General features: G+C 55.8%; 2 protein-coding genes across 4 annotated transcripts; both read left to right on the top strand.

Moving 5' to 3' along the window:
- The first annotated feature begins 1,589 nt into the window (after positions 1-1,589).
- Positions 1,590-6,453, top strand: DHRS13 (dehydrogenase/reductase 13). The gene is made up of 5 exons (XM_019982533.2): positions 1,590-1,890; positions 1,982-2,100; positions 3,140-3,263; positions 3,453-3,764; positions 5,780-6,453. Exons 1-5 carry the CDS (start codon positions 1,764-1,766, stop codon positions 6,229-6,231), a joined length of 1,134 nt encoding a protein of 377 aa, XP_019838092.2. The 5' UTR covers positions 1,590-1,763; the 3' UTR covers positions 6,232-6,453.
- Positions 6,454-6,997: 544 nt separating this feature from the next.
- FLOT2 (flotillin 2) lies at positions 6,998-24,334 on the top strand. Of its 3 annotated transcripts, none has more exons than XM_019981815.2 (11): positions 6,998-7,167; positions 13,226-13,307; positions 17,078-17,168; positions 20,279-20,402; positions 21,033-21,151; positions 21,274-21,387; positions 21,492-21,611; positions 21,705-21,919; positions 22,331-22,514; positions 22,808-22,957; positions 23,047-24,334. In XM_019981815.2, the coding sequence occupies exons 1-11, from the start codon at positions 7,119-7,121 to the stop codon at positions 23,083-23,085; spliced, it is 1,287 nt and encodes a 428-aa protein (XP_019837374.1). In that variant the 5' UTR covers positions 6,998-7,118; the 3' UTR covers positions 23,086-24,334. The 3 variants fall into 3 exon arrangements, with proteins under 3 accessions (XP_019837374.1, XP_019837373.1, XP_070628863.1); XM_019981814.2 differs by lacking the exon at positions 17,078-17,168 and adding an exon at positions 19,220-19,310 and having other exon boundaries at positions 6,999-7,167; XM_070772762.1 differs by lacking the exon at positions 6,998-7,167 and adding an exon at positions 19,220-19,310 and having other exon boundaries at positions 13,291-13,307.
- The last annotated feature ends 1,343 nt before the right edge of the window (positions 24,335-25,677 follow it).

Below are 25,677 nucleotides of genomic sequence, written 5' to 3'. Positions count from 1 at the left end.
AGAACACAGCTGTGCGTATGCATGCCAGCGCTGTTAAGAGTGCGTGGTACCTGTTTGCATGTCAGGATTTTGTTTTGGTCGGGGTGGAGAGCACATCCATTTATTTCACTCATATTCCATCCCTAGTCTCATCCCACAGTATGGACACATGAACGCTGAATCCATGGTGCAACTAAACAGGAAACCGCTGGAATCTGAGGTCTGACCCTGGCTGCCACCCACCCGTCTAGCTTTGCCTCCACCACTCTCCTCCTCCTCCCCCGATGGGCCTTGTGAACTCCTTAAGGGCAGAAACATTGTTCTGCTCGGTATTTCCAAGGCTACCTGCACTGCTGGGCATGCTGTGAGTGCCAAACAACAGGTGCTAAATCGGACTGGATTTCTCCTTTCTCCTGGCAAGTCACCTGGCCAGAAATAATACCCTTACCCATGCCGCCCTAGCTGTCCCCACCCACTCAGCCATCATAATCACTTCTATTCAGTAATGAAGCCTCTTTACCTATTTCTCCCACCTGTCAGAATCATTCCAGAGACAAATTTCCTCCTGAAGATCAGAGGACAGATTTTACACTCTTCCTGCTTCTCTTCGGAAATGGAGGGGTGGAGGACTTCCCTAGTGGGCCAGCAGCTAAGACTGTACTCCCAATGCAGGAGCCCCAGGTCCAATCCCTGCTCAGGGAACTAGATCCCACGTGCTGCAGTTAAGAAGACCCGGTGCAGCCAAATACATTATATATATATATATATATATATATATATATATATATATATATATATATATATATATATATATATATAAAGGAGGGGTCTGGTGGGGTACAAGGAGGTAGAAGATAGACAGCTAATGAATAATAAGTGAATCCTGACAGCCCTGAACTGATGGTGCCACCCTGCATGCACTGTGTCACCTCTCTGACCTCCATGGGAAGAAATGAAAAGAATCCTAGAAGCTGAGGGGTTACCTCGTGGCTCAGCTGGTAAAGAATCCGCCTGCAACGTGGGAGACCTGGGTTCGATCCCTGGGTTGAGAAGATCCTAGAAGCTGAGGGCTGAAATAAGAGGATAAGGAACTGATGGACTTGTTCACAGAGGGCAAAGAATCCAGGACTAGACTCACTGTCAGACACAGCAGCATTCAGGAGCCCACCCCTCTCCAGAAGGGAAGGACTGCTGCATACTGACACCCAGAGAGCCCATCCGTCTGCTAAGCCCCTTCCTGCAAGTCTTCTGCAACAGAGCCCAGCACAGAGTACAGGTACACGCGAAGACGGTCATTCATGCACACGCTGACAGAATACAGATGCATGCACACACCTGGAGGGGCTCGAAGCCCACAAACTCACACACCTACAAGGTGTTCACACGGGCGCGCTCACACAGGATCCAGAGTCACGCACACAACCTAAAGGACGATCACAGGATCCATGGGCACATCACATACCAAAAAGACTAGCACCTTCACTAGAGGTGCGTGTACATACCTAGAGGGCGCTCCCAGGCGCAAACGCACATAGGCACCTAGGTTTTCACACCAGCGCACACCCCGAGGACGCAGACGCACGCCTAGGGGGCGCTCCCAGGGCCCACGCACACACGCACGCACACATATCCCTGCCCTGTCTGCCGCCCGCCTCCGCCTCCGCCTTCGCCAAGCCGAAGAGCTCCAGGCGCCCTTCCAGGCCGGTGCGGGGAGAGCCCGCAGCCCCCCGGGCGGCGATCCAGGCGGCTCCGGGCCTGGGCGGGAGCCCGGAGGTGCGGCCGGCATGGAGGCGCTGCTGCTGGGCGTGGGGCTGCTCCTGGGCGCCTACGTGCTTGTCTACTACAACCTGGTGAAGGCCCCGCCGTGCCGCGGCCTCGCCAGCCTGCGGGGCCGCACGGCCGTGGTCACGGGTGAGTGCTGGCGGGCGGGCAGGGGGCGGGGAGCCGGGACGGTGGGGCGGGGGCCCGACGCCTCAGCTCCGCTCCCGCCCACCCTCCTCAGGTGCTAACAGCGGCATCGGGAAGATGACGGCACTGGAGCTGGCGCGCCGAGGAGCGCGCGTGGTGCTGGCCTGCAGGAGCCGGGAGCGCGGCGAAGCGGCTGCGTTCGACCTCCGCCAGGTGAGGGAGGGCGGGGCTTTGGAGGGCGGGGCCTGGCGGGGGAGGGCGGGGCCTGGCGGGAGGGTGAACAGAGGACGGAAAAGAGCCGGGTAGCTGGAGACATTGGGGCGGAGGTATCCAGTCCCTTAAAGGACAATGCAGCCCGCTTCTCCAAATGGAGAAGCGGGTGCACAGGTGCTCTGGTCACACAGCGAAGGGACATCAGATCTGAAGGAAGTAACTGCTGTTCTAAGACATTTAAGAATCAGTGGAAGTTACTCTAATGAAAGTTGGAAAGAGAACAGCAGAGGGAACAGCGTATGCAGAGGCCCTGAGGCAAGATGAATGGTCTGATCTGAGAAACTGATCGAAAGGTTTAATGAGGCCGGAGCACAGAGTATGGGGAGAAGAGGCAAAAGGAAGGGGCTGAACTCTCTGAGCCAGGGCCAGGTTCAAAGGGCCTTTATAGACCCTACTGAGGAGATCAGATTTCATAGAATGGACAGAGATCCGATGAAGTGTCCTCAGCAGGGACTGGACTGTCAGAATAACCTTTGGGAATGAACCCCTAAGTGACTGTGTGGCACCTGGTTTGTAGTGGGTAACAGCGGGTTGGAGGAGACCAGTGAGTAGTCCGTTGTAGATTTTAGAGTAAACAATAATGGGCAGAGGGTATGATAATATTAATAATAATAGCAAGTACCAAAAAAAAAAAGCAAGTGCCTAAAGAGTGGTGACTACATGCCAGGCAGTGTTCTAAAGATTTTACATATATTAACTCATTTAATCCTCACAATAATTCTATCAGTAATATTATTATTTCCATTTTACAGAGAACTAAGGCTCAGAAAGATTAAGTATCTTGCCCGAGGTATCACTCTAGTAATAAGCAAAGTCAAGATTTGCATCCAGCCTCCACACACTTATCCACTACATTCTAATGCCTGGGGAAGATCTTAGTAGAAGGAGTTAGTAGGAGCTGAACTCTCAGAATTTGGTGCCTGGGGAGAAGGAAGAAGAGAAGGGTGTGTATGACAGGCCACTTCTTGCCACTCCACAGGAGAGTGGGAACAATGAAGTCATCTTCATGGCCTTGGACTTGGCCAGTCTGGCCTCCGTGAGGGCCTTTGCCACTGCCTTCCTGAGCTCTGAGCCACGGCTGGACATCCTCATCCACAATGCTGGTGAGGGAAGCCAACCTGCGGAGGGGTGGGAGGGTGCCAGGGGCAGCCAGCCGACCCTTCCAGGCAGGCTTGGCCGAGGGACTGGTAAACATGTGGGAAGGATGCCCCCTACCACCATCTCACCTGGGGGATGCTGAGGCCTCCGAGAATCCCTCTGGAGCAGTTGCTCACACCTAGCCCGTACCCCAGGGATCAGTTCCTGCGGCCGGACCCGGGAGCCCTTTAACCTGCTGTTGCGTGTGAACCACATCGGCCCCTTCCTGCTGACGCACCTGCTGCTGCCCCGGCTCAAGACGAGCGCCCCCAGCCGTGTGGTGGTGGTCTCCTCTGCTGCCCACCGCAGAGGCCGCCTCGACTTCACACGCCTGGACCACCCAGTGGTGGGCTGGCGGCAGGAGCTGCGGGCATATGCCAACAGTAAGCTGGCCAACGTGTTGTTCGCCAGGGAGCTTGCCACTCAGCTTGAGGGCACTGGCGTCACCTGCTATGCAGCCCACCCAGGTGAGGTTCAGCTCTCTGGCTGCTCTGCTTCATTCTTATTCCCCCTCTCCCATCCTCGCCCCTTCCCCTGCTCCCCCAGCCTCTCACTGAGCCACAGAATCTCAGAGCAGGAAGGAAGCCTGGTCCAGGGAGAGGCCCGTTCCTTGCTGATCTTGAAGCCAGGCTATTCTTGTCTGAGCTTGTCTCACACCACAAGCTCAGATGCTGATGGCTGGGTAAGGCATGGCAATGAGGAAGGCCTAGGTTCTTACCCCAAGGAGCCATCTGCATGACTGAACTGATGATGTTAGCTAATAATTACTCATTCAGGAAGCATTTACTGAGTACCTACTATGTTCCAGGCATTAATCTAGACACAGGGAATGTAGCAGTGAGCAAAACAAAGACCTCATCCTTGTAGAGTTTACATTCTACTTTATAGAAGGAGACAGCTAATAAATATATACAATGACAGGTGGTGTTTAAAGTGCTGCAGGAAAAAATAAAAAAAATAAAGTGCTGCAGGGAAAGATAAGACAGGGAAAGGGGACTAAGAAATGACAGAGTTGGCAAAAGAAAAAGAAAAAAGAAATGACAGGGGATGCTATGTTTATCTATGGCAGTCAAGGAAGATGTAACTGAAAAGGTGACATTTGAGTAGAAGCTTGAAGGAAATGAATGACCTATGAGGCATTCTAGGGAGAAGAGTAAAAGAACAGAGTAAATACCAAGTGCAAAGGTCCTGAGGCAGAAGAGCCTGGTGTGTTTAAGAAAGAACAGAGAGCCTGCTGTGGCTGGAACAGAGTGAGGAAGGGAATGTGGCAAGAGATGAGGTATAGAGATAGGCTGGATCATCCAGGGTCTAGGGGTCCACTGGAAGCATTCTTACAGTCTGAGTGATTTTACTAATTAGTAAGACCCATCCCTGAGGTGTTGGAGAAGATTCTTGAGAGTCCCTTGGACTGCAAGGAAATCCAACCAGTCCATCCTAAAGGAAATCAGTCCTGAATGTACATTGGAAGGACTGACGTTGAAGCTGAAACGCCAATACTCTAGCCACCTGATTCGAAGAATTGACTCACTGGAAAAGACCCTGGTGCTGGGAAAGATTGAAGGCAGGAGGATAAGGGGACGACAGAGGATGAGATGGTTGGATGGCATCACTGACTCAATGGACATGAGTTTGAGTAAACTCCCAGAGTTGGTGATGGACAGGGAGGCCTGGCGTGCTGCAGTCCATGGGGTCGCAAAGAGTCGGAGACGACTGAGCAACTGAACTGAACTGAAGACCCATCCCTGCCTTAGGGAACAAGTTGCCGGATAACAAGATCTGCCTGACCCATAATACTATACCAAATATTAGACAATCATTACCTAAGCCTCATTAAAATTATAATAGTGATATAATAATTATAGCTAGCCATTATTAGACTCCATATCTCTAATATCCAAAGCAGTGGCTGGTCTATTGTAGGTGTTCATAAATGTTTGCTGGTTAAACAAAGGAATAGGAGGACTTTCCTGGCAGTCCAATGGTTAGGACTCCTCATGTTTCCAATGCAGGGGATGAGGGTTTGATTCCTGGTTTGGGGAACTAAGATCCCACATGCCACTGGGGGAGGCCAAAAGATAAACAAAACACAAAGGAACAGGAAAAAAAGATGAGCTAGAAAAAAAGATGGAGAGGGACAGATTGTTCCAGGCTAGTTTCTTGCCTGAAGAATCCCATGGGAGAAGTCCATAGGGTCGAAAAGAGTCGAACATGACTGAAGTGACTGAGCAGTCAGGGACACAGCATGAGCAATATCTGGAAGATGAGGATGTGTAAAGAGCTTGGATGGACAAGAAGCGGCTTGCTGTTAGAAACGAGTGAGGTCAGCTTATCAGGTCCCTAAGTACTACCTGGTTAATCCGACCTTGGCTTCCCTGGGACCGGACTCTTTTCCCCACTCCTTTGTAGTCCTGTGCTTGCCTCTTACCCTAGACCCTCAACCACGGTCGTCTTCCCTGCTTGCTTCATTTCTTCCCGTCCACAGGGCCAGTGAACTCGGAGCTCTTCCTGCGCCACGTTCCTGGATGGCTCCGCCCACTTTTGCGCCCCCTGGCTTGGCTGGTGCTCCGGGCACCGCGAGGGGGTGCCCAGACACCCCTGTACTGCGCTCTGCAGGAAGGCATTGAGCCCCTCAGCGGGAGGTACTTCGCCAACTGCCACGTGGAGGAAGTGCCCCCAGCCGCCAGAGACGACCGAGCAGCTCACCGGCTGTGGGAGGCCAGCAGGAAGCTAGCAGGGCTTGGGCCTGGGGAGGATGCCGAATCTGATGAAGATTCCCAGCCTGAGGACCCGGGGACTCCATCCTCTCCGAGCAGCCCCCACCCCGAGGAGCCCACGGTTTCCGAACTCTACCCCAGCCCTCAGAGTTCAACAGACAGATCTACGGTCACGCGCCGAATTCCGGTTAAAGCTGAACTTGAGCCTCAGGCTTGCTAACCGCCCCCTCCCCCCACCCCCCCACCCACACACACACAGACCGGGAAGCTTTCCAGGGCACCTGGTGGGCCTTTAAAACTTTAGCTGTGTGCCGGGCCATGCACTGGGCAAGGACAGAGTTGCCATTTTTGCCTCCATGGTTACTTTCTGGGGTTTTCAAGGTATGTCCTGGACAGCTCGTTTCCTGGTGGAAGGAAATAAAGGGTGATTACTTCTCCCTGAGAGGAACGGTAACCCCAGATTGAGAGGTGGGGCGTAGTGTATCTGCTGTGGCTTCTCAGGAATTTGGATTTCGTATTTCCAGGCCCTACCCTCAGGCATGCAGATCAGCCCCTGAATAGGGCCTGGGAATTTGTAATCGGATGCACTGCCAACACTGAGGATTATTCAGCTGGGCCCTTTTCGACCCTGTAGCTAAGTAGTTTCATTATCCCCTTTTTGCATTAGCAGCCAGGTGAGGGACTCGGCCAGATAAGGGACTCGCCCAAGGTCTCCCGGCTGGTAAGCGCAGGGGCTGAAATTGGAACCCCCAGCGGGCTGGCTCCAGGGCCGACCGCTGTAAGGTGGGAGCTGGGAGGTGGAAGGTGAGAAAGGGCAGGACGGTGGTTATTCAGGCGCCCCGTGGGAGTCGAGGGTACGCGATGTCTAGCCGGTGCAATAAAGCGTGTTGACTCTACGGGTAGCGCGCCGACCGCCTAGCAGGCCGCGCCGGCCCCGCCCTCCGCCGCCACACTTCCGGCGGCGCTGCGGCCGCGGAGGGGTGCGGGCGGGCGGGCGGCCGCTGGGGGTGGCCCGACAGGCAGGGCGAGGCCGGCTGTGCGGGCGGGCCGGAGGCTGCTGTCCAGGTCTCCGCGACCTCCGGGGGGCCCCTCCGTCCTGCAGGCGCCATGGGCAATTGTCACACGGTGGGGCCCAACGAGGCGCTGGTGGTTTCAGGTGAGGGGGCCCCGAGGGAGGTGGATCTGGAACGCCCGGCGCCGGGAGGGTGTTTGGGGCGGGGGCTGTGCCTGGGAGGGCGGGAGAGGGGCCAGGCCGAGGAAGGGCTCTGAGGGTTGGGCGGGGGGTAGGGGGGCGGGGGCAATGCCGGGGGTGGGGCCTGAGCTTACGGTAGCTCCGGAGACCCTTCCAGGAGGGACCCCCACTCTCCGTGCTCCGCGCCCTAGGGCACCGGCCAGGCGCTCCCCCCACCTCCGTGCTCTGCGTGTTTGCCCGTGTTTATTCCCTCCTTTCCTTTCTCCGCCTCCTCCTTTGGGCAGGGTCTCCCCTGTGGCCTAGAGGATCCCGAGCCGAAGCCTTGGGGTTCCGGGAACACAGTCTGGCTGGATGCCAGCGCCCGGAACGAGGGGTGGGTGGGTCGCAGGTGCCTGTCTGGGGAGGGGCGGTGGACCTGGATCCTTGGGTTCTGGGCACAGATCCGTTAATTCCGAGCAGGCTGAGGCTTGCCGGGCTTTACTGGCACTGCCCGCCCCGTAGACGCGGGTGCGGCCTCTACAGGTTGAGAAACCTGGCTCCGGGCTGTGTTGCTCTGGTTGCAAAATGCTGCAGACTCCAGAATTTCTGTTGCGCTTAGGCGGGATGGGGGCTCCGCAATGTTGGGGTAGGGAGAGAGATCGTGCCATAAGGCTGCTATTTAAATTGTGTGTTTGGGTGTCTTGGGAAGTGGCAGAAGCCTTTCAAGCCACCAGTTTGTGCAGCCAATGGCGCGGGTGCTGGGGAGAAGCCCGTGTTTTCCCGACAGCGTGGAGGCCTGTAGCTGCAGGAAACGCTCATATCCTACTTGCCACTGTCAGTATGGATTCTCCACCTGTGCAGAGAGTTGTTAGGGCCAGCTGCAGAACTGAGCAGAAGAGGGTGGGCCCGACCTGGGCTTATTGCCACCCACTTTGAGACCTGGGATGAATCCATTGGGAACTTTCATGAACTTTGTTTCAGTTTGAATCTTAAAGTCAGTCTCTGCCCTGGGACAGGAAATCGTCAATCTCTCTGACTAGGAACCTACTGTGGGGAAATTAAGATCCTTCACTTCCCTGGGACTTCCCTGGCAGTCCAGTGGTTTGGACTCTTTGGTTTCACTGCAGGGGCCTGGGGGGTTGATCCCTGGTCGGGGAACTAAGATCCTGCAAGCCCTGTGGCACAGCCAAAAAAAAAAATCTTTCACTTCCCTGAAAACTAGAGAAGATAGCCTTGGGGTCACCAGGGAGACCCCCAGAGAGCACTGACCAAACTTGCTCCTCTCTCAGACTTGGGCCAGTCTCCCAGCCTCTACTCCTAAAGGTTTTTAGAAACCTGAATCTACATCACACTTGTTTTTTACTTGTCGGATTTCTCTCTAGAAGCCCAGACTCTGGGCCAAGGAGAAAGAGCTCCAGTTTTGTCTTTGTGGCGATCCTGAAACTGAGGGGCAAAAAGAACCCCTAAGACGGGCTGCTCTGTGCCTCCCAAGTTGCCAGGGTACTCTAGCCAGAGGCCAAGGCAGTGCTAACTTCGAAGCCATTTTAGGGGTGCGGAGAGGAGGCCACACTGAGAATTAAGAGAGCTGAAGTCAAGGGAGGGTGGAAGAGAAGAGAGAGAGATGATGCCCAGCATAGTAGTATCTTGGAATGTGAGATGATCGAACTGCACCGTGGCTTTCGCTGGCATGTGGACTTCCAGTCCTGTTCCCTACACCCCATTAATTGGACCTGCATCTAAGTCCAGGTGGCTTCCATGGTGGCTCAGCTGGTTAAGAATCTTCCTGCTGTGTGGGAGACCTGGGTTCGATCCCTGGGTTGGAAAGATCCCCTGGAGAAGGGAATGGCTACTCCAGGATTCTGACCTGGAGAACTCCATGGACTATATAGTCCATGGGATCGCAAAGACGACTGAGCGACTTTCACTTTCCCTTCTAAGTCCAGGGCCATCTCATGCAGCCTACTTTCAGAAGGAGGATGTTGATACATATCATGATCGTCTTTTCCACTTGAAAAGTCTGGAGGTTTTTCTTGTCTATCCTGCCTCCTTCATTCTGTAATGCACAATTTTTTTCTCTGTTTCTACTTTGGGGGAATCCAAACACCATATACCTTTCTCTTAGCCTGGAGTTTGTGGAAAGAATTTAGAGGTCTTTGCATTTGATAAGAGGAAAGTGGTACATTTTTATTTACACTTACTTTAACTGAAAGTGTAGACTTCCCTGGTGGCTCAGACGGTAAAGCGTCTGCCTACAACGTGGGAGACCCGGGTTCGATCTCTGGGTCGGGAAGATCCCCTGGAGAAGGAAATGGCAACCCACTCTAGTATTCTTGCCTGGAGAATCCCATGGATGGAGGAGCCTGGTGGGCTACAGTCCATGGGGTCGCAAAGAGTTGGACACGACTGAGCAACTTCACTTTCACTTTAACTGAAAGTGCTTCCTACGATTATTAATGTCGGCAACAATCCATGATAGAATTAGCAGATATTTTCCTACCATACTGCCTTTGTTGCAGATATGGTAAAAATCATTTATGCTCATTGCTACTTTGAAATTAAGCCAGTTATTAATCTACCACAAGATCTTATTATTTAATAACATTATACATGTTACTATGTATCACATAGCACACATATATAACTTTAAATATTTGTTTCTTATGTATCTTATTTTATGCATTTATGAACATTCAGGCTTTGCCAGACTACTAAGGGGGGATTTTGGCTCAAAAAATCCCCCTTGTGGGACTTCCCTCGTGGTCCAGTGGCTAAGACTCAGTGTTCCCAACGCAGAGGGCCCAGGTTCAATCCCTGGTCAGAGAACTAGGTCCCACATGCTGCAACTAGGAGTTCACAGTTCACATGCCGCAACGAAAGATCCTACATGCTGAAACTAAGACCTGGTGCAGCCAAATAAATTGATAAAATGTTTAAAAAAAAAAAATCCCCCTTGTGTGAGAGTTCCCTGATGGTCCAGTGGTTAGGATTCAGCATGTTCACTGCCCAGTTCAGTCCTGGTTGGGGAACTGAAATCCCATAAGCCCTGCAGCGTGACCAAAAAAAAAAAAAAATCTGCCTTGTAGAGTAGAGTTGTAGGTCTTCTTGACTAGTAGGAATGAAAGAGTGGAAGAGGGGCAGGAAGAAAGGAAGTGTTCCTGAGGGGGCAGACGGACACTTGTGTTGGGGGAGGGCTAAGAGTGAGGCGGAATTTATGACAGGATATTTTGTGACTCTTCAACTTGGTTGAGGACAGAGCAAAGGAAAGTACGTTGGGTTAGAAGAAGTGAGATAAAATTAGGAGGGTTGTCTCCAAGTCTAGAGACAGTAAGAACTGGGGAGGTCAAGGAAGGGTCACCTAAGAGTCCTCTCTTCGGAGTGGCCCCCAGGGTGACCAGGAAGCTGGGAGGAAGATCCCTTCCAGGGGAGGAGGCTGCTGGGGGTGGGGCAGCCAGGCAGCCCCAGCTTCCTGTTGCTACCCCTGGGAACCTGGCCATGTTACCCTTGGCCAAGGCCCAGCCTGAGCTGTGGCAGCCTGCTCCCAAGGTCAAAGAATAAGTTAAAGGTAAAAAAAAAAAAATGGCTACCCCTCCAGTATTCTTGCCTGGAGAATCCCATGGACAGGGGAGCCTGACAGTCCACGGGGTCTCACAGAGTCAGAAACAACTGAGTGACTAATGCTTCACTTTTCACTTCAAAGCGTGGATTTCCACCCTTGGCTCTCTCGCCTCCATCCCACCTCCATCCCACCCTGCCACCACTACACTACACCACTACACGTCTCCTCTCCCTGCACCCTGAGAAGTGCCCTGGGTTGGTTGGAGAAAGCTGTGCCACTGTGCCCCAGCTCCCACCAGGCCAGAAGAAGTGGAACAAGCTGTGGTTTTTGATCCTTTTCCAGTTTCACTGGATCCCGAGATGGTTTTGGTTTCAAGTTGACTGCTGGTCCTCAGAGTCTCCTCTCACCCCATCCCCAGGACAGAGCAGCCTGCAGTGGCTTACCTTGAGCAGCAGTCCTGTGAACAGGTGTTTCCAGAGACCTGCAACCTGTTCCCGACCCTGTTCACACTGCAGGGATGCTCCCAGCTCCCTGGACCTCAGGCTCAGCTGCTTGTACACCATGCACAGGGCAGACCCAGGAGACAGGGTGGGCTGCCCGGTGGGCAGTATCATTTGCCAGCTGTCTATCTTGGCAGTCCTGCCACACTTGTGGGATCTTTGTTCCTTTGTTGTTCAGTCACTAAATTGTGTCCAACTCCTTCCAACCCCGTGGACTGCAGCACTCCAGGCTTCCCTGCCCTTCACTATTGGAAATTCATATCCATCGAGTCGGTGATGCCAGCCAACCATCTCATCTTCTGTCGCCCCCCTTGTCCTCCTGCCCTCAGTCTTTCCCAGCATCAGGGTCTTTTCCAGTAAGTCAGCTGTTCGCGTCAGGTGGTCCCTCCAGCTATCTAAAACTTCTCTCCGGTTCATGATTCTATTGTCTCTGGTTGTTGGCCTGACCACCAACCCAAACCCTGGCTCTAGGTCTACACTGTCCAATATGGTAGCCGTGAGCCACAGGTTAATTTAAGTTAATTAAAATTCATTTTCTCGGTTATACCAGCCAGATTTCCAGTGCTCAATAGCACATGTCCCGAGTGGCTGCTTTGTTGCACAGCACAGCTGGGGAACATTTCAATCCCAGAAGGACGTTCTCTTGGATAAGACTACTCTAGAAGTTATCCCCCCACGTCAGCCACTGTGTGTGGCCTGGGTCACTGCAAGAGGCTGCTTCTCCCCAGCCTCCCTGACCCAGGTATCTTTCTCCTTGCGCAAAGTGGGGTTTCTAAAATGCAAATACAAGTGTGGCTTCTTAGCTTAAATGACTTCCCCATCACTCAGGCACATACACACAACACCCCTGCTTGGCCCAGTCCCTACAATACTCTGCAGTCTGCCCTCTGCCCCGCTGCCCGGCTTTGTCCCCTGAGGTCAGTGTCCCATGAGGGCTCAGAGACACTAACCCAGCTACACAAAACTACCCCTGACCTTTGACCTTGGGAGGCACCCACCCTAGACTTTCCTGAAAACCCAAGTTTATGAATGCAGAAACAATGACGCCCACTGGCTTTTTCCTCCCTGTTACATGTTACATTTCCTTTGAATCATCTGTTTCTGCCAGGGAACAGCCCTTCTTCCTTTTACTAAGTTTTCATGAACTTGTTGATTAATTTTGGCATCAGCAGGAGGGTTCACAACAAGAATTTCAAGAACTGATTTTTCTCATTTCTGTATAGAGGTTGTGCGGAGCTCCTCCAGGAGGTGAATCTGGGTGGTGGCCAGATTCAACGGGGCTATTTAGTTGATACATAGTTTCCAGGAGTCATTTCCTTTTTAGGCCTTTTCCCTTTCACTTTTCCATTTGGTACCATGAGTTGGCTTCTGTTTTGAGGTCTTGCCGTCTTCCCCATCCACTCCCATTCACTCTGAACCCCTGGGAACCAGTCTCACTGAGAGGTCTGCTGAGCGTGCCACCCCCACCCCCATCCCACCTCTTGGTTCGTAGACTCCCTTGTATTAGCCTTCCACCTGCATCCCCTCTGGGACTGATCCCATCCTGGTAATGGGCCAGTCGCATGGTACAACCATCAGCTCAGGAAAAGGTCACTCCTCCGAGTCCCACCGCTTTTAAGAGAGGAGCTGTACCTTGATCTCTGTTTCCCTAGCACAGAAAAGTACTTGTTTGCTGAACGGATGGTTGAATCAAAGATGGACGTGTCCCTGTTCACTCTTGCCCACTGACTTTGTTCTCTGAAAGCACATGCATTCTGAACCACTCATTGGCTCCCCTCATTTCTATGCAAATTGCCTGTCTACCAAACTAGATCCCAAGACCTTAAGGGCCTGTCTCCCATTTATCTGTAACCTCCACCCCTGGTGCCCAGTGGTGGGAGTTGTCAAGTGTCAGAGCAGGCTAAGGCCCAGCGTTACTGATGGAGGCGTTGGAGGGTAGACATACCCAAGGACTAACTGACCAGCCACGGTTTGCTTTGCTCTCCAGGGGGCTGTTGTGGTTCCGACTATAAACAGTATGTGTTTGGCGGCTGGGCCTGGGCTTGGTGGTGTATCTCCGACACTCAGAGGTAAGGGCCTGGGGGCTGGCAATCGGGCATCCTGGTGGGCAGGGGAGAAGAGGGTCTCCATCCTTAACCCCCTTCATGCCACTTGAGCTAGAGCATCTACCACTTGCTGCATTCCACTCTAGTTGGGGGGACCTCCTAAGAGGCAGGTGGAGGGGGTTACATGGGGAGGCAGGAGGGCTGTCTGTGAGCAGCTCTTCCTTGGTGGGTGTGCTTTTTTCCAGTGAAAGCATCACTTCTGCCCCAGGCAATTCAGGCAGAACCCTAACACCCTGATTCTAGCTCAGAATTATTCACGAACCCTTAATAACACACCTGTTTGGAGTGGTCCTAGGAAGGAGGAAAGACTTGAAGAGACCCCTGCCCTGTGCAGATCCTGGGACAATGCAGGCAGGGGCTAAATGGCAGAGGATGGTTATAGCCTGAAGGGGCTCTCTGTATTAAAGACAAGGGATACGGATCTAAGGAATTGGCACCGGGGCTGGGCAAGATGGGTCTGGACCTCCTCCATCAGTCTGGAGAGACTCAGAAGGGGAAAGGAGATTTCAGCTCAGGCTCTGCCTGCTGGCTTTCCCAGAGCCCGGGGCAGGGCTAGACTCGGGCCCAGGCCTCTCCTGCCCCCTCACTGCCCACCTGGGAGGAGATGAGGCTGGCCGGCCACCTCCCCACCAGCAACCCCTTCCTGATTATGGGAGATCGGGGAGGGGCCCAGATTCTTCCAGGCCAGGAACCAGGCGACACAGACAGCAGAGCTATGAAAGCGCAGGCCCATTGGCAGGGGTGGGGGTCCTGTGAAGGGGAAGCAGTGGAGATTCCAGTGGAAATCCCCCTGTATCCCAGTTGGCAGAGAGACGCCCCATGGCGGCAGGGAGTCTGAGGGTGTTGGCTGAAGTCAGGGGCATGGGAAGCATGTCACAACGATTTAACTTCACTTATCTCTCCTAACCCCCTCCACTGCCTATCTCTCCCCTCTCTTAGCCCTGCCTCAGTTGAGGGATCTTGGGAAACTCTTCTGGCCCAAGGTCAAAAGTGTTCAGAAAGCAATTGGTAGTGGTCACAAGATCCTCTCAGGATCCTAAGACTCCTGAGGGGGCCAGCTGGCCTGACAGGAGCCATGGGTTCCCTCTCCAGAGACACTGTCACCTCCCACCCCACACCCGCCACACAGTCCTGGGACAGCAGAGTGTCTCGTCCAAACCCCTAGACGTACAGCCGGGCCTAGAGAGTATCCGCTTGCCCCGAGACCTGTCCTGCCAGGCGTCCGCTGACACCCCAGAGGCCCTTTCTCCACACCGTGGTTGGTCCCCTCCCCCTTCCTGCTCCTGGGAGCAGAGCCCCAAGACAGCAGGGCCCAGCTTCTCTGACTGCAGGTTTGAAGGTGAGGGGTGGGGGCCTTATGCCTCATCCTCAGGGTGGCTCTCCCACACCCTGGCTCAGCATCTCCCTCTGGGCCCGCAGGCAGGGCCCACTCTTGGGTTCCTGGGGCAGCCCCTTCCCTGTCCCCTAGTCTGCTGCAGGGGCGTCTCCCCCAGCGGGGACCCTTGTTTCCCTGAGACCGGCAGGCGCTTCCTAGGTCAGAGTGGAGGTCTAGGTTTCTAACCCAGCCTTCCATTTGAGGTCCTTTCCACAGCCATCCTCCATGTCACCTGCCCTCAGTGTCAGCTGTTCTTCTTCAGACTCAGTGAGGTCTCTCCCGCTGTCCTTTGCTGCCATGCCCTGTCTTGTCCTGAGGCCCCGATGGGGGTAGCTGTCTCTCCCTGACCTGAGCTGTTCCTCCACTTCTGGCATCTGAGCTGCAGCCTCCCTCCTCCCCACTTTCTCCCCCTCCTCCCCCCTCCCCCTCCTTTTCTCTCCCCCCTCTTTCCAGTCTCCCTCCCCTCCCCCTTCCTCCTCCTCCCCACCCTCCCCCTTTCCTATCTCCTTCCCTCTCTCCTCCCCTCCCTCCCTCTCTTTCCTGTCTCCCTCCCTCCTCTCCATCCCCTTCTTCCTCTTCCCTTCCACCCTCCCCCCTTTCCTGTCTCCCTCCCTCCTCCCCATCCTCTCCTCCCTCTCCCCCCTCCCCTTCCCTTCCTCCCCCCACCCTCTCTCCCTCTTTCCTGTCTCCCTCCCTCCTCCCCACTTCCTCCCCCTCCTCCCCCTCCCCCTCTCCCCTCCTTTTCTCTCCCCCCTCTTTCCAGTCTCCCTCCCCTCCCCCTTTCTCCTCCTCCCCGCCTTCCCCCTCTCCTGTCTCCTTCCCTCTCTCCCCCTCTTTCCTGTCTCCCTCCCTCCTCCCCATCCCCTCCTCCCTGTCCCCCTCCCCCTCTCCCTCCCTCTTTCCTGTCTCCCTCCCTCCTCCCCATCCCCTCCTCCCTGTCCCCCTCCCCCTCTCCCTCCCTCTTTCCTGTCTCCCTCCCTCCTCCCCATCCCCTCCTCCCTGTCCCCCTCCCCCCCCTCCCTCTTTCCTGTCTCCCTCCCTCCTCCCCATCCCCTCCTCCCTCTCCCTCCTCCCCCCTCCCTCCCTCTTTCCTGTCTCCCTCCCTCCTCCCCATCCCCTCCTCCTTATACCCCCTCCCCTCCTCCCCCTCCCCCCACCCTCCCTCTCTCTTTCCAGTCTCCCTCCCTCCTCTCCATCCCCTCCTCCCTCTTCCCCCCCCTCCCCCTCCCTTCCCTCCCTCCCCCTTTCCTGTCTCCCTCCCTCCCTCTGTCCTCCCCTCCCCCATCCTCCCCCTCTTTCCTGTCTCCCTCTCCTTCCCCAAAGAGAGCTTGATGGGTGCCTGTCTGAGCTGGGTCTGCTGTCCTCTCAGCCTGAGGGTGCTGTTAGGGAGGGGCTGGAAGGCAGTCAACCTGTGTACATGCGCATGGCTGGAGAGTGGGGGGACCCCCACGTTGCCTCCTGCTCCCAATCCCCCCACTCCACTTGCTTCTGCTCCTTCACCTCAGCCTCTGCCCTCCCTCCCTCTGGTTTAAGGAAACCTTCTGCGCTGTCCACAGGCTGGCCTCTGCCTGGTCCGGCACCCAGCACACACGGGCACACACCCTGCCCCAGGGAGGCCCAGGTAGCTTCCACGCACCTTTTCTTTGCCATGACTCTGCCCGTGCCCAACTCTGGAAGTGAGTGACTCCCAGTTGTCCCTGTGAATATTGGCAGGGGTGCACACACTTCCCCCCGTCCCAGCCTTCCTTGACACATCCCACCACCGCAAATCAGAAAATCCAAAAATTGCTTTAGACTCTTCTGGCCCTAAATTGCCTTCTTAGGGATAAGTAGCACAGGCCTTGAGGGTTTGTGCCCTGAGCAGGATTCGGTATTTGCTGTGGCTCATGAACCCCCAGAGTGGCCTCCCCCACCCCCACCCGTTTCTGGAAACACAGGCTTGCCTCCATCTGGAGCATGGAGCTCAGGCTGCCAGCCAGACTGTGCCAGGAATCTCCTGGAAAAGTGAGGCGGTGGGTAGCTCTGGTGCCCTGCGCACAGGCAACCTCCCAACCTCAGGTCATGGGCTCAGGGCATCAGCAGGCTTTACCTCCAGCTCAGCAGCTTCTGGCTGGAAAGGTGTGGGGGCTGGAGAAGAGACCCAGAGGCCTCAGGCCAGCGCAGGGGTGTCTCTGGTCCCCTACGGCCGAGCCAAGCTGGCAGTGGGGAATGGGAGCTGAAGTTTTGAGAGCGACCCCACCCCCACCCCCCAGGCCTCAGGCATCGGTGCTTGTCTGGTAACCACTGTGTGTGTTTGCTGTGTCCCCTCCTTCCCTTCCTGTCCCTACCTCTCCCTCCCTCCCCCCCGGCTGCTCCTCAGACTGTCTCTGGAGGTTATGACCATCCTGTGTCGCTGTGAGAATATTGAGACGTCGGAGGGGGTCCCGCTATTCGTAACAGGGGTTGCACAGGTAATAACCCGCCTGCTTCCTCCTCTGTGTCTAACCTCCTCTCTTCCTGCCCTGCGGGGGCCTGGCAGACTCCAGATGGACTCCCTTTTCCTGAGAGCGCGCCTCCCTGCCCTCTGCTCCCACCACCACTGCTCTGGGTGGCCGCGTGGAGCCTCTAGGGTCCCCCACTCCCTTGTCCCGGCTCATGGGGGGCTGCGAGTGGGGAGAGAGAGTGAAGGCTTCTGGGAGCTCTGCCCAAGTCTGCCAGGGGGTGTCTTTGGACGCCAAGCCTACATTGAGAGTAAGCTGAGGCGGGAGAAGAAGACACAGGCCCTTTTGTGACAGAGGTGGGCTATCCAGGTCGGGAGGGGTCTATCCTAAAGATTCCTGTGGGAGTCCTAGTCCTCAGGTATCACAGAGCTCTGTGTCCTGCGTCTTCTCCAGGCCAACACCCTCCTCCCTGATGCACCAGAAGAACGGGTCCCCTGGGGAGTTATGTTCATCTCACCCCTTGACCGCTTCCAACCTCCTTGACAGGCCTGAGCAAAAAGAGCCATGGCCATTCCCTGCCCCTTATTCTCTTTCGAGAGGCCTTTGAGCAGCTCTCTGTCACCAGACTTCAGCTTCCCCATATGCGAAAGGGGGAGAATCAAGCCCTCCCTGAGCCTTGTAGGAATATTAGAAAGGCAAGTAAAGCAATGTGAGGGTGCTCGCTTTGGGATTTTCAGAAAAGAAGTGCTCGAGGAACGCCATCTGTATCACAGACTTGATCTCACCTGGGAAAGCAAGCGACCTGCTGTCTCCCTCCTCACCGCCAAACAGCCCTAGAGATGAAACCCTTTCCTGAGCCATGGCATTTAGCAGCACAGGTTCCCATCTTCATTGGTCCATTTGCCAGCTCCCCGCTGAGCGTCTTGTCAGCTCCAGGCACAGCGGAGGCAGCGAGGCAGCGATGGACATCAGAAAGCCCCTGCCCCTCAGAGCCTGCATGTTGGCGGGTCCCCAGGCCAGAAGAGACCTACATGTCACCTTACTCATCCTCCACCCTTCCATGAAATTGTCCTTCAGCTTCTCAGGCAAAACCCAGCACCCCCACACCCTGCCTCACCCAACCTCATATCCTTAATGGGGAAGAAGACTGTCCCTATCACACCCACCACTCATCACTGTGGAAGGGCAGGCTTCAGGGCAGAGAAGAAGCCCAGAGCCCCTTTGAGTGGGATATGTAGGGGCCAGGCCTCCCTCGACACCCCACCTAGCAGCCTCGTCTCCCTCCAAGCCCACACTCCACTTGAAATAGCTAATACCCAGATCCCTTTTCAACTGGGTGATGTGAACCCTTGAAGACTCAGGTCATCTGGGCAGAACCCTCCTTGGCCCCAAAGCTCTAGCATGCCCCAGCCTTTTCCTCCACTGGCCGCATCTGGCCCCAATCCCAGAGAGCAGGCTTCCAGCCTTGGCCTGGTGCCAGGTAGAGGGACCCAGCAGGGCTCCCCTGGTGGGGTGGGGCAAACACAGGATCACCTCCATCTTGACCCAGCAGTAGGCATACTCCCAGCATGCCAGGTACAAGGCAGCTTTCTCAGCAGCCTCCAGGGCACTCTGGGGTGCTGAGCATGCCCAGGGAACAGGCAAATGCCTCTGGGGGATGGTCAGATGGTACCTACAAATATAGCCTGGAGGACCAGCACTTATGTGCTGTTCCAGGACACACATGGCCATGCCAAGACTCTTGCCCACACTACCCCCAGCCCCCCGGTCCAGACCACCCCTGACAACTCCTACTTCCTCTCCCGCTCTTCCAGCCAGGCTGATGTGAGCAGAGGACACACGTGCACGTGGGTGGCACACGACACTCCTTCCACTGAGCCATCTGCACCCTGGCCCTGCCTTCCCACCCCTCTCCTCACACACTCTCAGCTCTGACCCCTTGGAGAGCCCACCCCCTCCGTCTCCTGCAGCAGGACCCCCCTGGCCCGTCCCAGCCGGCGCAGTGAGATGTCAAAGTCTTTCCCCACACCCCAGGCCCTGGGCCCCCAGACCCATGGCCCCTGTTTTGCATTTCTTGGCAGGATTTCCCTAGAGATTATGACGTTGCAGCCCCGCTGTGAGGACGTAGAGACGGCCGAGGGGGTAGCTTTAACTGTGACGGGTGTCGCCCAGGTATAGTAACTCAGCAGCCCCGCGCATGTCCGTTGAGCTGCCTCGTCCCCACGCTGGGTTTTGGGGTGGGAACGAGGAGAGGCCGGCAGCCAGGGGCAGTCTCTCTCCAGCGGCCCCACCCATGCCCATCCCCCTTCCCAGAGAGGGTCGTCGCCACTGGAACTTGCACTCAGCCTCTCGGCCACCCAGCAGGACTAACAAGACACCCTTCTTTCCCCAGAGGGCCAGCGGAGGACAGAAGCAGTGCCGGGGCTCCTGTGTCACTAACCCCTCCCCGTTCTTTGCAGGCGTCAGAAATGCCAAGCCCCAGAACCCGGGCCTCCCCTGACCCCTGGGTAGGGGGCTGCAGGGTGGGGACCAGAGGGCGAGGCCACATGAGGCCAGGGAGCTCTGGGCTCTGGAGTCAGAGCTGCGTTATATTCCCAGCCTGGTGACTGGGCGAGGGGCTTCCTGCTCTCCAGAGGTCCTCACAGGGCAGGTTCAGCCATCTCAAAGGCCCCTGGTGCAGGAGTGGTTGGCTTGGTGCCTTGGGGAAGAAAGAAGAGGATGCCTTCCCCTGGTGATGGACCGCAGACCTGTCTCCTGCCCTCTCCTGGCTCTCTTTCCTAGTCTGTCTGTCTGCACCCCTATTGCTCATTCTCCTTTTTGCAGAGACCTGCAGGCTGAGGGGCCAAGAGTGGACTGGAGGGGTTGGTGGTGGGGAGGAGCCCAGAATGTCCAGGGGAGAGGCCCTGGCAGAGCCTGGGGCTGCCAGTGAAAGTGAAATTTCTCAATATGAGTTCCTCGTGTTTTCTCCCTGCTGGAGGCCTCAGCAGACCCCACCCCCTCCCACCACCACCCCCTTCCCCCTGAGGCCTCCAGGTCCTAAAAAGGAGGGGAGGGGTACCAACTGCCACCATCCTCCTGGGTCTGGGGCCTCCGTCTGCCTGCCTCCAGCCTGGCTCAGACTTCTCTGTGACTACCGGCAGGTGAAGATCATGACCGAGAAGGAGCTCCTGGCTGTGGCCTGTGAGCAGTTCCTAGGCAAGAGCGTGCAAGACATCAAGAACGTCGTTCTGCAGACACTGGAGGGACACCTGCGCTCCATCCTCGGTGAGGCCCTGCCTGGCCCAGGGACCCCTCTTCCTCTGCCACCTGCGAGGAGCCACACAGCATCCCTGAGCCAAGGCCAGGGAGGGGAGAGGGGGCCTTGGACAGGCGGGCCTGTCAGTCCCACTGAGAGGCTTCTAGCAGAAAAGCTGACAGGTTTTCCGTCATGTATTTCCTTTCAAAATATCAGGAGACTCGAGTGAAGAAGAGAGCATGGAGGTGGGGCTGAGTGACTGACTGCCAGTCAGGTCAGGCACCTAGTGCTGCTTGGGGCACTTTTCCTCATCCTGCCCAGACCCTGCAGGAGGAGACTCAGTGTTAGAAGAAACCCACCAGGGACTTCCCCGGGTGGTCCAGTGGCCAAGACTGCGCTCCCGAGGCAGGGAGCCCAGATTCGATCCCTGGTCAGGGAACTAGATCCCACATGCTACAACTTAAGAGTTCACATGCTGCCGCTAAAGATCCCACATGCTACAGGGAAGACCCAGCACAGCCAGATAGAAAGAAACCTAGAAAGACCCAGCACAGACCGTGTGACCCCTGTCTACACTCAGACCTCTCCCTGGCCGGCTCCTCCCTTTCCCAAGCTGGCTGGGCCCCTGGGGAGCCAGCCCACGATCCTTCTGCCCCCAGGGACCCTGACAGTGGAGCAGATTTATCAGGACCGGGACCAGTTTGCCAAGCTGGTGCGGGAGGTGGCAGCCCCTGATGTCGGCCGCATGGGCATCGAGATTCTCAGCTTCACCATCAAGGTGCAGTGTGGCGGGAAGGCTGTGGCCCCCGTGTCCATTCATGCGTGGCGCGGGAGCTTGGCAGGAGGGGCCCCTTTATGCCTCTGACTATTCCCAGGGACGACTTCCCCTTCCCTCCCCAGGACGTGTATGACAAAGTGGACTATCTGAGCTCCCTGGGCAAGACACAGACTGCTGTGGTCCAGAGAGATGCTGACATCGGGGTAGCCGAGGCCGAACGGGACGCAGGCATCCGGGTATGTGGGCTTGCCTTCCCAGCCTCGAGGATGAGGGAGCTCAGGGGCGGTGGAAACCCCGGTTACTCAGGGGGACCCTCAGCACCTGCCCCTCCTGCTCCCAGGAAGCCGAGTGCAAGAAGGAGATGCTGGACGTGAAGTTCATGGCTGACACCAAGATCGCCGACTCCAAGCGAGCCTTCGAGCTGCAGAAGTCGGCCTTCAGCGAGGAGGTCAACATCAAGGTGAGAAGCTGTCGGGCGTCCTGGGGTTGGGGCTCAAGGCCCAGGACTGTGGCGGCCAGCCTCTGACGTGCTGACCACCCTCCCCCGCCACAGACGGCTGAGGCCCAGCTGGCTTATGAGCTGCAAGGGGCACGTGAACAGCAGAAGATCCGGCAGGAAGAGATTGAGATCGAGGTTGTGCAGCGTAAGAAGCAGATTGCTGTGGAGGCGCAGGAGATCCTGCGCACCGACAAGGAACTCATCGCCACGGTGCGCTGCCCCGCCGAGGCCGAGGCCCACCGCATACAGCAGATCGCAGAGGGCGAGAAGTAGGTGCCGCTGGGGGCCCCCGCTTTAGTCTGGCTCCTCTGCCACCTGGGCACCCCCTCCACTCCTGGCCAAGCTTGGAGGCCCCCACGCCTGCTTCCTCACTGGGAAGTAGGGTTAACCCGCCTGCCCCATGGGATTGTTGTTAGGAAGACTGAATTAGGTGCTAGAGGTTTAAGGGCCTGATGTGGTGCTTGGCACAGAGGGCACCCAGGTAGGTCCCCTCTCCAATCTGGCCTCTTGGAGCCAGTGCCCTCTTCCAGGCCAGAGCCAGAAGGCCAGGGCACTGCCCTCATGGGTCCCTCACCCCGACACCTGCCAAAGTGGGGGACTTGAGGGTTCGCTGGCCCCCAGGCAAGGCTTAAGGGACCCCTGGCACTTCCCACTGACCCTGCCCGCCCGAACTCCCCCAGGGTGAAGCAGGTCCTCCTGGCTCAGGCAGAAGCAGAGAAGATCCGCAAAATCGGGGAGGCAGAGGCGGCAGTCATTGAGGCAAGGGGCAAGGCAGAGGCTGAGCGGATGAAACTCAAGGCTGAGGCCTACCAGAAATACGGAGATGCAGCCAAGATGGCCTTGGTGTTGGACGCCCTGCCCCGGGTAAGGCTCCCACCCAAGGCTGGGACTGGCTGGGCAAGTGCCGGACTTCTCTGGGCCTTGTCAGTGACACAGCGACAGGATGGCTGGGAGGGTCAAATGGGGAAGTACTCAGCGGCATGGGGAAGAACTCTACAACAGGCCTAGGCAGGGGACCATCTGACCTTTATTGCAAATAAGGGCCGCCCAGGCTGCGTTGGGGTGGGGTGAGGTGGAAACAGGAGGGAGAGATGCTGGATGGGGCAGGTGGATGGAGTCCGAGTGGCAACCAGCTCTCCTCCCACCCTGCCTCCTAGATTGCTGCCAAAATTGCCGCCCCACTGACCAAAGTCGATGAGATTGTGGTCCTCAGTGGGGACAACAGCAAGGTGACATCGGAAGTGAACCGACTGCTGGCCGAGCTGCCCGCCTCTGTGCACGCCCTGACGGGCGTGGACCTGTCTAAGGTGGGTGTCTCGCTGTCTGCGGTGGGTTGCCTGGGCAGAGTGGTGGGGGCCCTGAAGCCAAGGCCTCATGGCATCTCCCATCCTTGCAGATACCGCTGATCAAGAAGGCCACCGGTGCACAGGTGTGAGGTCTCATCGGCCCACACCCTTCAGCAGCCACCGCCCCCACCTTCAGCACCCGTTTTAATACCACAGGGACAACGGGAACGTCACTGACTCTGGTGCCTTATTCTGTAGGGACCAGAAGCGCTGCGTGTTCAGGCCTCTGGCTGTCTTCCCTTCCCCTCTGTCTCTGTCTGTCTCCCGCCTCTTCTCCTCCATCCCACAGCCTCGCTTTCACTGCCACGACTGTCTGGTTTGTCTCTTGCACCCTCATCTCCTGTTCGTCTCTTCCTTTGTCTGTCTTTTTCTTTCCTTCTCTCCTCGCACCCTCTACACACATCATGTAGTTTAAATTGAAGATGTTTATTACAATCACTGTCTTGTCTGTCTGTGGGGGTGGCCCTGCTGCTCCCGAGAATCCTGGTGCCTTGAAGTTTTCTGTGCTTCTCTCCATCCCCCGCCGCCCCATGGCCCCAGCCAGAGCTTCAGCATGGGTGCAGGGATTCTGGGGATGACGGCCACCCTGTCTTCTCCTGGCCTGGTCTTCCCAGCCCAAAACCTGCCCCCAGGAAGTCCCCAGCCTCGCCCACTCCAGCCCTTCTGGGCCCAAGTAGCTGTGGCTGCAGGCCCAGGGCCATCGCCCTCTGCCAACCCCTGCCCAGCCCCAGGCCTGCTCTCGTACCTCACCTCTCTCTCCCGCGCCCACGGGCACAGAGGCGAGGCCTCCTGTGTAGAGCAGCTCCCTCGGTTTACTACTGCCTTAGGAGGCCCCTGCTCGTGCTCAGGGAATCCCCTTCCCTGGAGTGGGGCTTGGTCCCAACTCTGCTAAGCCTTTCTGGGATCAGGATCCAGCCCTTCTGGGGAATAGAAAATGTACAGACCCCCTTCCTACTAGGGCTGTGCTGCCCTGAGTATCAGGCCGGGCCCTTCCAGTGGGCAGAGCTGTGCCAGCCCTGCACAGAATCGAGTGCCGTAGGCTGGCCGGAATCCTTCCCTGCTCGTGCCGGCTTGCTTCCTGGCCAGAAATGATCAGGCTCCAGCTGTGGGGAAGCAGCCCAGTCCTCTGTCTCCTTGCTTCAGAGGAGGCAGAAGAGCCCAGGGCCCCAGCATCCCCGCAGGGACGCTGCGGGTGTCCTGTGGTCCTGGTCCCCCACCCCTCGCCCTGCCCCAGCCTGTGTTCCTGCATGTGGATGCTGCATGTCCGGTCTGGGGCTTGGATGCTGCACTGCCCCACTGCCTGTCCCTTCTGGTAAAATAAAGATCTGGTTATGCCCACGCCCTGTACTGTGTCTTTTGTGAGGAGAGAGACTGGAAACCCGCCCACACACCCCTTCAGCCTAAAGGCTACACTTTGCCTGTTCTTCCCCACCCTCGACACTGGGGGGCAGCAGCACCCTGGTCTTGTCCTCAGCTTCCTGGAGCAGGGCAGCCATTGCCCAGGTGCTGAAGCCAGATCTGAGTCCTGGGAGACCGGGCTCCACTGCAGACACAAGATGCAAGGGGCTGCCAGGTTCACTGCCCCTCTTGCCCATTTTGAGCCCCACTCAGTGCAACCAAAAAAAAAAAAGGGAGTATTGCAATGATACCAATTCTCTAAAATTGGTCTATAAATTCAGTATAATCCCAATCAAAATCCCAAGAAATTTTTAATCAACAGAGTAATTCTGAAGTTATGGGGAAATGCCAAAGGAATAAGAATAATCAAGACAAGCTTGAAAAAGAGTGAAGTGAGAGGATTCAAACTCAGACGGCAAGACATAAAAAAAAGTGAAAGTGTTGGTTGCTCAGTGGTGTCCAACTGTTTGTGACCCCACAGACTGTAGCCGCCAGACTCCTCTTTGGAATTGTCCATGGCAACTGGAGTGGGCTGCCATTTCCTTTTTTAGTAATTAAGACTGTGTGATACTGGCACAAAGTACACCAAAGATTACATTGAGAAGAACAGAAAATCCAGTAATAGACCCACATTTATTTTATGACTAAAATGACCATGCAGAGCTGTGGGAAAAGGACAGTCTTTTTGATAAAAGATACTGGAGATCTGGGGGAGAAATGATTCTTGACCTTAAACCTCACCTTGTACACAAAATCAGTTCCAGATGGATTGTAGATCTAAATGTGAAAAGTAAAATGGTAAAACATATAGAAAATAACAGAATATTGTCATGACCTTAGGATAATCAAAACATTTTTAAAACAATGCAGAAATCAATCAATAGAAAAGAAGGAGCTCCCCAGTGGGAATTGGTACTTTTCATTGCAGTGGTCTGGGTTCAATCCCTAGTCAGGGAACTAAGATCCTACAAGTCATAGGGTGCAGCCAAAAATAAAAACAAGACTATCTGTTTATTAAAAGATATACTAATCTCCAAGGAATTATGCATAGCAAAAAAAAATATTACGTACTACATGTGAAAGTAGAAGTGTTAGTCATTAAGTTGTGTCCGACTCTTTGTGACCCCATAGACTGTAACCTGCCAAGTTCCTCTGTCCAGAGAATTATCTAGACAAGAATACTGGAGTGGGCAGCCATTCCCTTCTCCAGGGATTCTTCCTGACCCAGGGATCAAACCTGGGGTCTCCTCCGTTGCAGGCAGATTCTTTACCGTCTGAGCCAC

This window comes from Bos indicus, chromosome 19 (assembly GCF_029378745.1).
Source record: "Bos indicus isolate NIAB-ARS_2022 breed Sahiwal x Tharparkar chromosome 19, NIAB-ARS_B.indTharparkar_mat_pri_1.0, whole genome shotgun sequence".
Classification (NCBI taxonomy): domain Eukaryota; kingdom Metazoa; phylum Chordata; class Mammalia; order Artiodactyla; family Bovidae; genus Bos; species Bos indicus.
Note: the sequence above shows the minus strand (reverse complement) of the source record. Positions and strands in the feature narration are given on the sequence as shown.

Bases quoted from the DNA above. Each gene is read 5' to 3' on its own strand.
- DHRS13 (XM_019982533.2), top strand. From the start codon at position 1,764: ATGGAGGCGCTGCTGCTGGGCGTGGGGCTGCTCCTGGGCGCCTACGTG. The intron at 3,264-3,452 runs GTGAGGGAAGCC...CCCGTACCCCAG, and splicing joins CATCCTCATCCACAATGCTG to GGATCAGTTCCTGCGGCCGG. The intron at 3,765-5,779 runs GTGAGGTTCAGC...TCCCGTCCACAG, and splicing joins CTGCTATGCAGCCCACCCAG to GGCCAGTGAACTCGGAGCTC.
- FLOT2 (XM_019981815.2), top strand. From the start codon at position 7,119: ATGGGCAATTGTCACACGGTGGGGCCCAACGAGGCGCTGGTGGTTTCA. The intron at 21,152-21,273 runs GTGCAGTGTGGC...TTCCCTCCCCAG, and splicing joins TTCTCAGCTTCACCATCAAG to GACGTGTATGACAAAGTGGA. The intron at 22,515-22,807 runs GTAAGGCTCCCA...CCTGCCTCCTAG, and splicing joins TGTTGGACGCCCTGCCCCGG to ATTGCTGCCAAAATTGCCGC.